The sequence below is a fragment of the Dendroctonus ponderosae genome, unplaced genomic scaffold, assembly GCF_020466585.1.
Source record: "Dendroctonus ponderosae isolate FM_Combo_2020 unplaced genomic scaffold, Dpon_F_20191213v2 Dpon_F_20191213_3, whole genome shotgun sequence".
NCBI lineage: Eukaryota > Metazoa > Arthropoda > Insecta > Coleoptera > Curculionidae > Dendroctonus > Dendroctonus ponderosae.
In genome coordinates this window covers 12,150,888-12,162,278 of record NW_026018508.1, presented here as the reverse complement: position 1 = coordinate 12,162,278, position 11,391 = coordinate 12,150,888, and the positions used below count along the sequence as shown (strand labels likewise).

General features: G+C 34.6%; 2 protein-coding genes across 5 annotated transcripts; both read right to left on the bottom strand.

Moving 5' to 3' along the window:
* Positions 1 to 35: 35 nt before the first annotated feature.
* LOC109537369 (alpha-tocopherol transfer protein) lies at positions 36 to 4,530 on the bottom strand. Of its 4 annotated transcripts, none has more exons than XM_019904049.2 (7): positions 4,491 to 4,530; positions 1,679 to 1,873; positions 1,073 to 1,324; positions 827 to 1,020; positions 605 to 715; positions 401 to 551; positions 36 to 334 (listed from the first exon to the last, which is right to left on the bottom strand). In XM_019904049.2, the coding sequence occupies exons 1-7, from the start codon at positions 4,513 to 4,515 to the stop codon at positions 225 to 227; spliced, it is 1,038 nt and encodes a 345-aa protein (XP_019759608.2). In that variant the 5' UTR covers positions 4,516 to 4,530; the 3' UTR covers positions 36 to 224. The 4 variants fall into 4 exon arrangements, with proteins under 4 accessions (XP_019759608.2, XP_019759610.2, XP_019759609.2 ...); XM_019904051.2 differs by lacking the exon at positions 4,491 to 4,530 and adding an exon at positions 4,362 to 4,454; XM_019904050.2 differs by lacking the exon at positions 4,491 to 4,530 and adding an exon at positions 3,013 to 3,179.
* Positions 4,531 to 4,733: 203 nt separating this feature from the next.
* On the bottom strand, positions 4,734 to 9,824 carry LOC109537372 (clavesin-1). The gene is made up of 6 exons (XM_019904062.2): positions 9,728 to 9,824; positions 8,069 to 8,290; positions 5,508 to 5,664; positions 5,309 to 5,451; positions 5,084 to 5,245; positions 4,734 to 5,026 (listed from the first exon to the last, which is right to left on the bottom strand). Exons 2-6 carry the CDS (start codon positions 8,288 to 8,290, stop codon positions 4,844 to 4,846), a joined length of 867 nt encoding a protein of 288 aa, XP_019759621.1. The 5' UTR covers positions 9,728 to 9,824; the 3' UTR covers positions 4,734 to 4,843.
* Positions 9,825 to 11,391: the final 1,567 nt, after the last annotated feature.

The following is an 11,391-nucleotide window of genomic DNA, read 5'->3' as shown; positions in this document are numbered from 1 at the left end:
TGGAATACATTCAGTTTACAGGAATTCTTCCAGCAAAAGCTTCAATTGTTAAACTTTATTGGCCTCGTGCGCTCAACAACATGAACAGTTTAAATTACAGAAAATAAACCAGTTTTACTTTACATAATGATCACAATTTTCGTCGAAGCATAAAACGATCCGAGGCCGCATTTCCCATTCTATGCGTTCATCATACATTAGCCCATAAAGAGTAATGCAGGATCTTAACCGGCTTTACTGCATGTCTTAATGGATGTTCCATTCGATTTCGCACTTTCATCTGAGATCAGTTGATTATCATTCAGTTCCGCAATGTAGCCATAATTGTAAAAATCTAGAAAAAAAAACTCCGCTGAATGTTTCCAGTTATTACATAACGCTTATAAGACAAGGGACTTACCCTGGAACTTATTTTGATAGTAAAACAACATTTCCGAAAAAATCGATCCTGGATAGTCAGGAATGTCGGCTGTTCCAGCAAATTTTCTTGGTAAGCTAGATTCTCCTATTTTATCACACAGTGACTTGTAGTCGGTTCCATGGAAGGACAGCTGCAAAAAACTCTCCCATAATAACCAGCTTACCAGCAACTTAGCGCACTTACCCGTTTCTTCAAATATTCCCCAAGAAACGGTTTAAAAAGCGCATACAACATGCTGAACAGATAGGGCTGGTTTATTATATGAATTCCTCGTAGCCTTACTGGGGCGCATTCCTGCAACCAAGTAGGCTTGAAAATACTCCATTGACTAATTACTCAAGCATAAATGCGTTGTGCAAGTCGCAGGCAATTGAAGGGCTGAAAAGCTTCAATTTTTTACCTCACCTGAACCCAATCTACTATCAGCTTAGCCATTGAGGGTGAGAATTGGTAAACATGAGTCAACGAAAGTCCTTCTAAGTCAATAATCACATTAGCGCCGCCCACTTGGGTCTTCGGCTCCATCATTGCGATTTCTATCGACACCATTATCGATCGAAACATATCCACCAAAGGAACTTCTTTCGGCTTCCATTTCGCTAAGGAAAACTCAATTTCCACCATCTCTTTACTAGAGCGATTGCTACGTACTTCCAGCATTTATAATCATTATCCGGCCCCCATACAGGCTTCTAGTGGGCAAGAACATGAACACTTCGCTATCGAAAACATGCCGAACACCTTCAGGCGTAACATGCAGTCCACCGTACTTGGGATTTTTCACTTTGAATCTGTAAAACTTTTTCATCATCTTGAACGCTTGCTCGGCATTGCACTTGAAAGGCCTTAGGAACTTTAGCAGGAATTTATCATCGTCTATTGGCAGGTTTAGGCCTTTTTCAGCTGAAAGGAATAAGTACATTTCTGGACGACTTGAAATGCTAAGCAGCGATTTAAAATTCCACATTCGTTTGTAATTTCAAAGGTAAACGCCCGAAGCTTTAATACTAGCAATTAAAATTACCGAAACCGATTTCAACAACTTGAAATTAGCCTTCAGTGATTTTCTGGAATGTTAATTAACATAGAATTCCTATCTTCTATAAGGTGAAAATTGAAGGCAGGTTTCTCTTCGAAACGCAACCTTCACAGTTTCCCCTTGTTTTTATGGCTTTTTCGGCCTGCGCGTTTAAATAAGTTTTGGAAGATTGGTTTGCTGATATGCCGCGTTTTTTCCAAGCATTCAAAATAAGATACCATTTATTAATTCTCTAAACTTCTTTAATCCTTCTTGAATCCGTTCTGGTGTTTCAAGCAGTTCGGTTTTGGCTCTTTCCTCAAACTCTCCGCTAATATCTTCTAGGTCAAGCCGAAGCTGGTGGGATCCAAGAGTGACAAATGGTACTCCATCATTGTCCGTTTCTACGCATATCGGCATGACGTGCCAGTTTCCTAAAATAAAAAAAAAATCCTTATGAATTATTGATGAAGGTAGTTCAATAACAGCAACATCATGCATTTATGTAGCTTTCAGATTATTATTTACAATTGCTATTGAAAATTAGGTTGGCGTCCTAAAAGGCATGTTGGAGTTGAATATCCGACTATAATCTTGTGTCTTAAACCTGATTTTTTTTTAATCTAAATGTACTTAAAAATTATTTTAATGTTTTTTATTTGGCTTGAAAAAGCTTCATCGGGCTGCTGCTATTAAGGAAACTATCTGCTCTACTATGTAGAAACAAACAATCTTCGTGAAAAAAATGCCAAGTGATATACAAATATAATTTAAAATTCCCATATATGCTACAATTTTAAATATCTGGCCCAGTAACCTTGATCTCAATTCAATGTTGAATTATTACACAATATAATTTTTAATAACTAAACATCTACCCACTTATTAGTGGACTGAACGTATTAGGCAAGGATGCACATATACGGTTTATTTCCAATTATCGCCATAAATCCAGGGAAACAATCGAGTTATATTTGCCAGAGTTTTATAGTGTTTATCTAGTTATTCGCAACAGTCATATTAACAGTTGATTTTCGTGCAGGCAATAAAATTGAAATTTTTTCACTAAATGCGACTCATTTTAACGTTAAAAACCATTGTTATTCGTTGCAGTTATCATTGATTAATTAAGCTTGATGTTTAAAAAATTCTTTTCATTCAAAAAAAAAGTGAGAGTGAAGTGAAATTATCTCCGTTTCAAAAGTTTGCGGTTGTATCAATTTTCAGTCATCGATTTCAAGTTGAGTCAATCAAATGCAAGAATTCAAAATACAAAAACTATAAAAAAATAAGCGTCAATTTTACCGTAAAATATAAACACGTTCACGGTCAAAAAAATATATTTTTTTGACTAATAGCTTCAAGAGACCTTGTATATCCTTATCATCACGAACCCAATAGGATTGAACCGATAAAACTATAAATAAATGTAATTGCCCGATCGGTCATCCATTGTTTAACTTTAATAACATTTAACAAAGAACCACTGTACTTTGATTTCCAAAAAGTAAAATCGGGATAACCAGCCAGAATTTTAAAGGAAAAAAATCTGGATTACATAAACAGACTTTACCTGTTGAAGTCAACGACACAAACGGAACCCAAATAACACTTTCACCGTCAGAAAACGGAACCCAGAGTGGTACGAAAAGACAAAACACTGTGGTAAATCTTCTGATGCATTCAACAACGCTTCGATGACTGTACTAGTAGCCACTGTTGGCCAGTTTAATCATTAAATTGTTGCGGGGATTCCATACAGATGTTGGTACATAATTAAAATTTTTAGTTGCGCACTGCTAAGTAATATGATTCAATTTTTGTTTCATTTCTTTCAATAATTTACCTGGCTTTTCGGGGGCGAATTTTTCAAGCGAGAAAAACTTGTTCTTTATTAATTAAATTAATTGAGTTTCTGACTGCGAAATCCATCAAATCAATTGCTAGCTAAATTATTAAACTTCATTTTTTTCAATGTTGTTTCACATTTACTTCGTTTCATTTTAATCAAAATCTACTCAAAATTGAGTTTATACAAAAAATGGGACTAAAAGACCTCGTCAGCTTGATCCTACAACAAGAAAGCAACAAAGGCATTTTTACTCAACTTCCTGCAAGCGAACTAGCAAAATTTGATTAAATCTTTTATCCTTGTATAACTACGAAAAGCTGCATTATTTTGACGAAAAGTGTTTTAAACTAATTGCAGAAAATATTGCGAATTTGTTTTCACTTGAAGTAGAAAAAATATGACTTTAGTTAGTTTAGTTAGTAGTTTCATGTTGGAAGATAGAAGAAACGCTTCATCATGATAAAAGGATCAGCAACCAGAATTAAATCAATTCAGGAGGTTTTGCTTGACTGAATTGGACCGAACGTCTCGATTGTTCGATAAAAATAAAATACAGTTTCTATTTTCATGAAAACAGTAATTCAATAATAAATAACAATTTTCTTCATCAGTTTTCAGTTTTCTTCCTCTGTTTCATTTAATTGATTGTTTAAATTTTGAGTTATTTACTGTTATGTTATCTATTTTTAGCTAACATGAAAAAAAAACTTCAATTACTTAGAGCAGAATCATTCGAATAAATGAATAATTACAAAGTCGCAAATTACTATAATAATGTATTTCCTAATTGAACAAGTTCCATAAAGGAATGATGCGAGCTAAAAACGAATAGTGTCTAATTCATGGGAATTTTCCACAGATCATTCATCAATTTCATGTAATGATCTAATAAAATATTCGTCATTATTGCAGCTTTTTTGGAAGAAATGTGCAGCTTCAGCTACGGATCTAAATAGTATCTGCACACTTATACTTTGTTGGTGTTAAACATTTACTCAAACTGTATAACTATTACCATTATTCCGACATTCCATTAGCATTTACGGGTATACTAAAGCCAATTAACTTACATTTTTGTCTCCTACATGAAAACATTCAGTAAAACTGAGGTTACGATTCCTCAGCTCCAAGTTACATTCTTTGGATCAATACCGACAATCCACGCCGGAGCGGAAAGCTCATTTTTCCACACAGCTTACCTGATATTGTTTGTTTCAACTGCATTTAAAGCTCAAGAAATTTCAATTTTTTTTACGAAAAGCCAGTGACAAGCTTCCAAATTCTACTGAAATCAATCTCTCTCCCGTGTACGGAAATTCGTGTCTTTACAACTGTACCCTTTGACCATACAGAACAATGGCCAAAACATTTACATAAAATTTAAATTAAATATTCCAAATAAACGCACGTTTTTTTATTGGGTGAATAGTTAAAGACATACAAACTTACAAAGTTATATTTGGCTTTGAAATATTTACTAAAAAAGGGGACAAAATACAGAATTAGATCCTTAATATTTACTATAGCCTAATCATAGAACACAAATACTGCATTATTTCTTTTTCAGTCCAAAACTATTCAACATTTTGATATGTTCAATATGCTCTTCAATGACCGGATACCATTCTTTGCCACTGTAATTAATGGCTGGCAGCACGCCGTCGTAGTCTTTTGGTAAATGCGTTGGAGGGATGAACTTGTGGAGCGAAGCCATCTTTGAACCATGGAAGTGGATCTGAACAAACCAAAGAAAAATCAGCATCACTATGCAAAAGCCCACTTAATCCAGTACCCTGTTCTTCAGCTTTTCCTTAATGAATGGCTTAAATATTTGCCAAACCATGTTGAAGACAAATGGTTGTTTCACCATGTGCACTTCTTTCAGCCTAAGGGGCATCGCTTCTTGTATGAATCCCAACAGTTTCATGCTGAACGCTGGAGTTAAACATTTCACCTGAAAGAAAACCGAGTTTAGTATTAATCTTATTAATCTGCAGTTCCAATCTAAATATTTTACCTGCTTCATTCCAAGCCCATCATAATCCATGATCACAACCACTCCGTTGACCTGGGTTTCTTCCTCAAGAAGAGCTGCTTCATGGATGAGGTAAAACATCCTGAATAGCTGATCCGTGGTCACTTTGGATGGGTCCCAAGCAGCTGATAATAAAGCGCAATTGATAACTTTGAGGAGGGAATAATAAAGTCAAACTTACAGCCGCTGTTCACAACCAGCACTCTCCTCCCTTTGTGGTCTCTGTCTTTGAGAACGGTCACAACCCCATACTCAGTGAAGGCAGTCCTTTCATCGGAGGGCAGTAAGTTTTCCAAGATATCCTTGTGCTTTTCTCTAAAAGCCGCAATTCTCTTCATCTAATAGAAAATAAAGATAATTAGAGGAGGGAAATGCTAAATATTTGCTAAGTCTTCGGAAAAACACGGTACCAGAGCAAAAAAGGAAACATTCCTGAGTTATTTTATTGTGTTTATTACTGATAAATTGAGTTGATTTAGTGGCTCAAACTACAATGTTTAAATATCTAAATTAGTTAAAATAATGAGATTGGAAATTTTAACAAAGTCCTTTGTTTTTACAGCACGATAAGAGTCTTATACTGGCATCTAAACCGTTTAATTGATAACTCCATTGATAACTCTATTGATAACACTTAAAATTAACGAATGTGAACCTGGCTAACATTCCAACGTGTTCTATTCTACGTGATCAGCTGCTGATCATACATGTGCTGCTTATAACGTGAGATCCAAGGGTCATTTTTATGCTAAAATTGTGAAATTAAATGGCAATTTTGAACAAGCAAAACGGGCAAGAGATGTATTAGTTGATTAAATTTAAATAATATTTGCTGTGAACACAAATATGAATTTAAAAAATGTAATAAAACACAAAGGAATAAATTATATGTGCGTACAGGGAATGTTTATTACAAATAATTATTTAGAGCAGCAACTGAAGTAGGTAGTAGAAACAGAAATTTAATGGATCTTAGGATGTAGATATCAGGAATAAGCCAACTAAATAGAAATTTAGAGAGGATGAAAATTAAGTGGAGAAATCTGTTTTTGATCACTTGAACATTTGCCTTCTTGAAGTGTTCCATATGGGCATAACTCATGCCAAAATGGGTTGGATTATTTCGCCACAAATAACTGGATAAACTAGTTGTGCGAAAACAGTTTGAACAGGTTATTTAAAAAGGTTGAAAGGTCAACTTCTATTAAGTTCCGCAATCCTCAAAAAAGGCGCTCAATTTCACCCAATGAACCCTTTTCGGTCTTTCCCAAATAAATTTCCCGTTTGAACCTCATTTTGAGAAAAGCTTGTCCAGAAGGACGGAGTAAAAATCTGAAAAAGGCCATTTGATGCCGTCGTAAAAATGAATGCATCAGACTCGAGCGACTAGGAAGACAATAACCAATATAGACATTCTAAATTTATTGACGAAAGTGTATAGAAGCAAAGAAACAATGAACAGAAACGTATTAAGTAATGAGAAGCTATTGAATGATAARAAATGAAACAATAAATTTCTAATAAATTAATATAKACGAGAAATAGCAGTGTTTTAAGATATAAATATGTATACGGACGGAAATTATAACTACAGAAATGTACAAGCTGAAGAAGTTATTAGTAATATTAAGAAATGTTGGCCGTCTAAAAATACATGGAAGTTAACAATACGAAGATACGGAAAAACATTTAATGATTTTGCAAAGAACTAAAATATTTTTTAAAATTCCCGAGAGGAGTATTGCAGTTGCGGCTTGACCATATGCTTAAATAAAAATTATCAATAAATGTCATGAAATTCTCCAATAATTCCTATCAATCTAAAATAATTCAGCATTGAATTATAATTAAAAAATCAGTTGATAAAGAAGTGTTAATGTTAAAAGTTAAAAAAGACGGATTAATGAATAGAAATATGCCGSAAATTTTCAAGTGAACTGTTTTCAGGAGACACAATGCAYCATAAGAAAAAAAATTGKTTTATCTTGCAATTTCAACATTTTTTTAAGTAGTAGTAGTTTTTTTAAGTAGTAAGTAAGTAGAGCCTTCCGTTAAAAACCAAAAAAAAWTTTGAACTTTYAGTTCAAGAATACGAATTGTAATTCTCTGGAATGGTCTTCGATTTTCAGAGAAAAATAAATAATAATGAATAATCAAGTAATAAACTGAAGAGTTGCAAGAAAAATAATCACTTGCTGGCTAATTTGCAAGAGAAAGCGCTTTTGAAAAATTTAAACAATCCAAAGTTATAGCAGAATGGACGAGAAAACATACAACATATTGATATAATCAAATAAGTGCATCAACAATAAGACAAAATATTTTCGCCAAACTAAAATTGTGAAAAATTCAGCGAGACAATACATGAAATTACACACACAGCAGAAGAAAGACTGAAAACTAAGAAGCTGAAAAAGACTGAACGATAAAAGTGCTGGCTCTTAGAAAATTCAAAAAGAAACATTAACGTGAACGAGTTTTAACGTAAACAACTGTAGAATAATGCTTGAATTAGATACAAAAAACTGATAGTTGTTTTTAAAAAAACGGCACTTTAAGGATGTTGTTTTGAAACGCTTTATCGCAGCGTTAAAGTGCATTTAATCAATAGTCAAAAACAATGTTATCTGCAGTTGTTTTGAACATTTTCCAATGTCTGAAGGCCTACTATATCGAGTGTTTTATTCCTGATTCTGTTTGAATTGCTTCCGTTCTGTTAATAATAAATAAAGATTTACTTACCAGCTCGTAGGCACTCTTGGCGTAAAACTTGCATGGTCTGAGATACATGATGAGAATTTTGTCATCCGTTTTGAAGTAAATGGTATCATCATTTTCCACGAGTTCTCGAAGTTCTAGAATTGCGGCAGCAACAATTTCCGGAGTTTCACGGAGTTCTACTTCAGCGCGTTTCTGGAGCTCTGGGCTGAGTGGCGCCAAATTCAAACTAAACGGAGATGCCATCTGAAGACCGAGAAAAAATTGGAATGACACGAACACGATCCGAACAAAAGTAATGCAAGCTGCTCAAAATTCGTCTACAATATAAGTAGAATATTGGACTTAATTAGCATAATTTTCAAATTACCTACGTTGTTTTTTTCGTTATTGAGACGAAATTACGTCGAAAGGTAATTTGTTGGAAAAAGATAACTGATTCATTATTGTCAATACATATTTCAGTTACGTTATTATGGATAATGTTCTGAAAGTACAAAGTTTACGTATCATAATGACAGCCTCGTGGACGATTGCGACAATTTTTAAATACTCCCAGCGGTTCTGCAACCAATAGAAAAACGGTTTTTTGATATATATTTGCGACCGCAATAATTGCTCACATGATGTAGATTTATCGCTTGTCCAAGTCCAAATAAATGGCATGTGCAAATGTACATAACAGCTATAATGGGAAAACTCACACCTTCAAAGGAGGAAGTGTGGGCAATCAAATTCAACAAACATTTGCCGTTGAGTTGTTAAAGTCGATATATATTATATGTAAATATAGTGATTGTTTTGGAATTTCTCAAGTTTGAGTATTTTTTTTGGTTCTTTCCAAATTCGTTTTTTTACATCCGATAAATGGGGTTTGAAATAAAGGTTAATTTTTACTTGTAGCCAATCTACTGCAGTTTTTCGCGATATTTTACCGATTATTCAAATGCCCGATCAAATTACATAAAAGCGGTATCAGATAGCTCATCAAGAAACATCACACTTGACGAGCGAAGGCTTACGTTTACGATACTTAAGACCTACGTCAATTACCATTTGACCTGTAACACCGAATTCAGGCTGAAGCAACTTCCTTTTTCAATCGATTGTAATTAATGACGACGTTCACCTTCGTTAAGCATCATTTATTAATGCACCAATCTACCATATTTTACAAAAAATAATTATGTAGTTCCTCCTCAGCATCGAATTGAAAATTTTAAAGAAAATCCTTAGATACTGTTGATCAGTTTCCTATAAAAAGATTGCTGCTGTGGAGCAAATTGGGTGGAAGATAGCTTGTTTAAACACACGAAAGGAGCGTTTTATTCTTGAAAAATCCGCATAAATTCTAAGATTTTCTTATAATACACAAAGATCAATAAAATTCGTACTTATAGACACAACATATTTTTATCTTATCGAAAATCCATGTTGTTATTATCCGATCGATCCAAGCTCAAAGTCTAGCTTGCTTAGAAATAACAATGTATGAGAAATGCCGCTTGCTTAAATGGAGTAAAGCGCCAAATAAAAAAAAAATTGTCACAGTGTCTCATGAAAAAAACTCTGCATTCAAAGGCTTTAAGAGCAGGGGTAGCAAAAAGAGCACAAAGAAAAATTAATTTAAATTGAAAAATGTTGATTGAAGCAACCCAAAAATAAAAATAAAATCCTACATACCTTTCTCAATAGAACCCTTAGCAATAACTGAACACTGAACACAGTGCACTAGTGCATAACACCTCGGGGTACCAATTGAAAGTGGTGTTTAATCAGTATCGAATTGACCTTTCACTTTCTTTATCTTATCCTCGAAATACTCGATTTCAAAGTTCATAAATCAAATTTGAAATTATTAAAGTTATCGCACATGTAGAAACAGATGACACATTGGGACAACGACAACCAGGAACCCAAAGGTCAGCTATTTATTTGAAAGTACCGATAAGAGTTCCAGACAGCAGGCTTGGGATGAGGGAGATGTTTTTTGGTTAGTTGGTCCACAGTATTAATTAATTAAATGTTTTCGCCCGTTTTTCGGCAAAGGAGATCAAGAGGAAGCTCACAAAGAAATGTCTTAGAAGTCCAAGATAAGATTAGTAGTCTACTAATCTCTGATTACAGAATGTATTAAAAGTGTGAAAAATAAATGTGCGCTCTTCTCTTGTGTGTATACTTGTTGACAAAAAATAATTCTTTGGTTTCCTTGATGGGTTCTAACGCTCATAATCGCAGTTACGGGAGTTAACACCCCTTGGCATCTAGCCATGATAGTAGAAATTCGACAAAAGCCACTAGCTACCTTTCCAATTTTGATCCTAAATAAAAATCAAATAATTGCAGACTTAATTTGTGTATTTACAGTTCACTGCAAAGATTTCAGCTTCAACCATTCGTGATCCATTGGTGAATGCCGATTTATTTTCAAATATAAACATTGATAGAAATCCATCGGCGAATGGATCGGTTAAGCTTTTCAAGTTGTCCATAAGAGAGCTCCATCGGGGAATTTGTATGTAGGAAACGCAGAGAAAAAGCTTCTAGTTAGTTATAATTTAAGTTATTTTGCTTAATGCTGGAATAAGACTGGGGCCGCTTGAATAAAAGATAAAGTGCCAAGTACTTTGATCTTTCAAGCGAGTTTGCTGTTGGAGGAGTTGCTCTTCTGAAGTTAACGAGCTGGAATTCTCAAGTTGAACCCTGTTAGAACAGGACTCAGAACATTTGCAGATTCTATATGGTTTTTTCTGGATCTTTTCACGTCCGATTCCTCGAATTGGAAGTAGATTTCGCTCTCAGCTTCCACGTTAATCCCAATTGCTCATTTTTTTGCCTTATAGATTACGATGTGCTGGACCATTTGATACTCTGAATATCTCTTATCTTGGGCAGATCCAATGGGTGCTGGACTATAAACGACTTTTTTGAAGATTTTGCGTTTGTTGTCGCCTCTAGATCCCACAAGCGCATCATTTTTCGACCACCGAACTGTAAGCGTTCATGGTTCAAAAATCCAGATCAACGCTCCACAAAACAAGGCTGCTGATCAGTATTTTCATTCGATGTTTATGGAATTTGCCAACAAATTTATGTAATCTTGTTGGAATATATCCTCTAATTTCAAGGTTTTTCTAGGCGGGAGAGTTTTTCTATCTGGGCCTTTAGGGCGTTTGCTGAGCTTTCGACCTAATTTTTTTGGAGAAAAACCGATAATCTTTACTTGCTAATAATGTATGATCGGTCAGGCGATGGCCATTGAAATTATTGAAAATAAAAGTGAATCATTTCGATTCCCGCAACATCTCCCACTGTCCCACTTCCAGTGGCGTTCGGATGTGGCCAAT

Coding starts and splice junctions, on each gene's coding strand:
- LOC109537369 (XM_019904049.2), bottom strand. CDS start 4,515: ATGCAGTTGAAACAAACAATATCAG. Junction 1,021..1,072: donor AATGATTATAAATGCTGGAA/GTACGTAGCAAT, acceptor AGTTTTCCTTAG/CGAAATGGAAGCCGAAAGAA. Junction 552..604: donor GGGAATATTTGAAGAAACGG/GTAAGTGCGCTA, acceptor AGTTTTTTGCAG/CTGTCCTTCCATGGAACCGA.
- LOC109537372 (XM_019904062.2), bottom strand. CDS start 8,290: ATGGCATCTCCGTTTAGTTTGAATTTGGCGCCACTCAGCCCAGAGCTC. Junction 5,452..5,507: donor GCTGGTTGTGAACAGCGGCT/GTAAGTTTGACT, acceptor CTTTATTATCAG/CTGCTTGGGACCCATCCAAA. Junction 5,246..5,308: donor ATGGGCTTGGAATGAAGCAG/GTAAAATATTTA, acceptor GTTTTCTTTCAG/GTGAAATGTTTAACTCCAGC.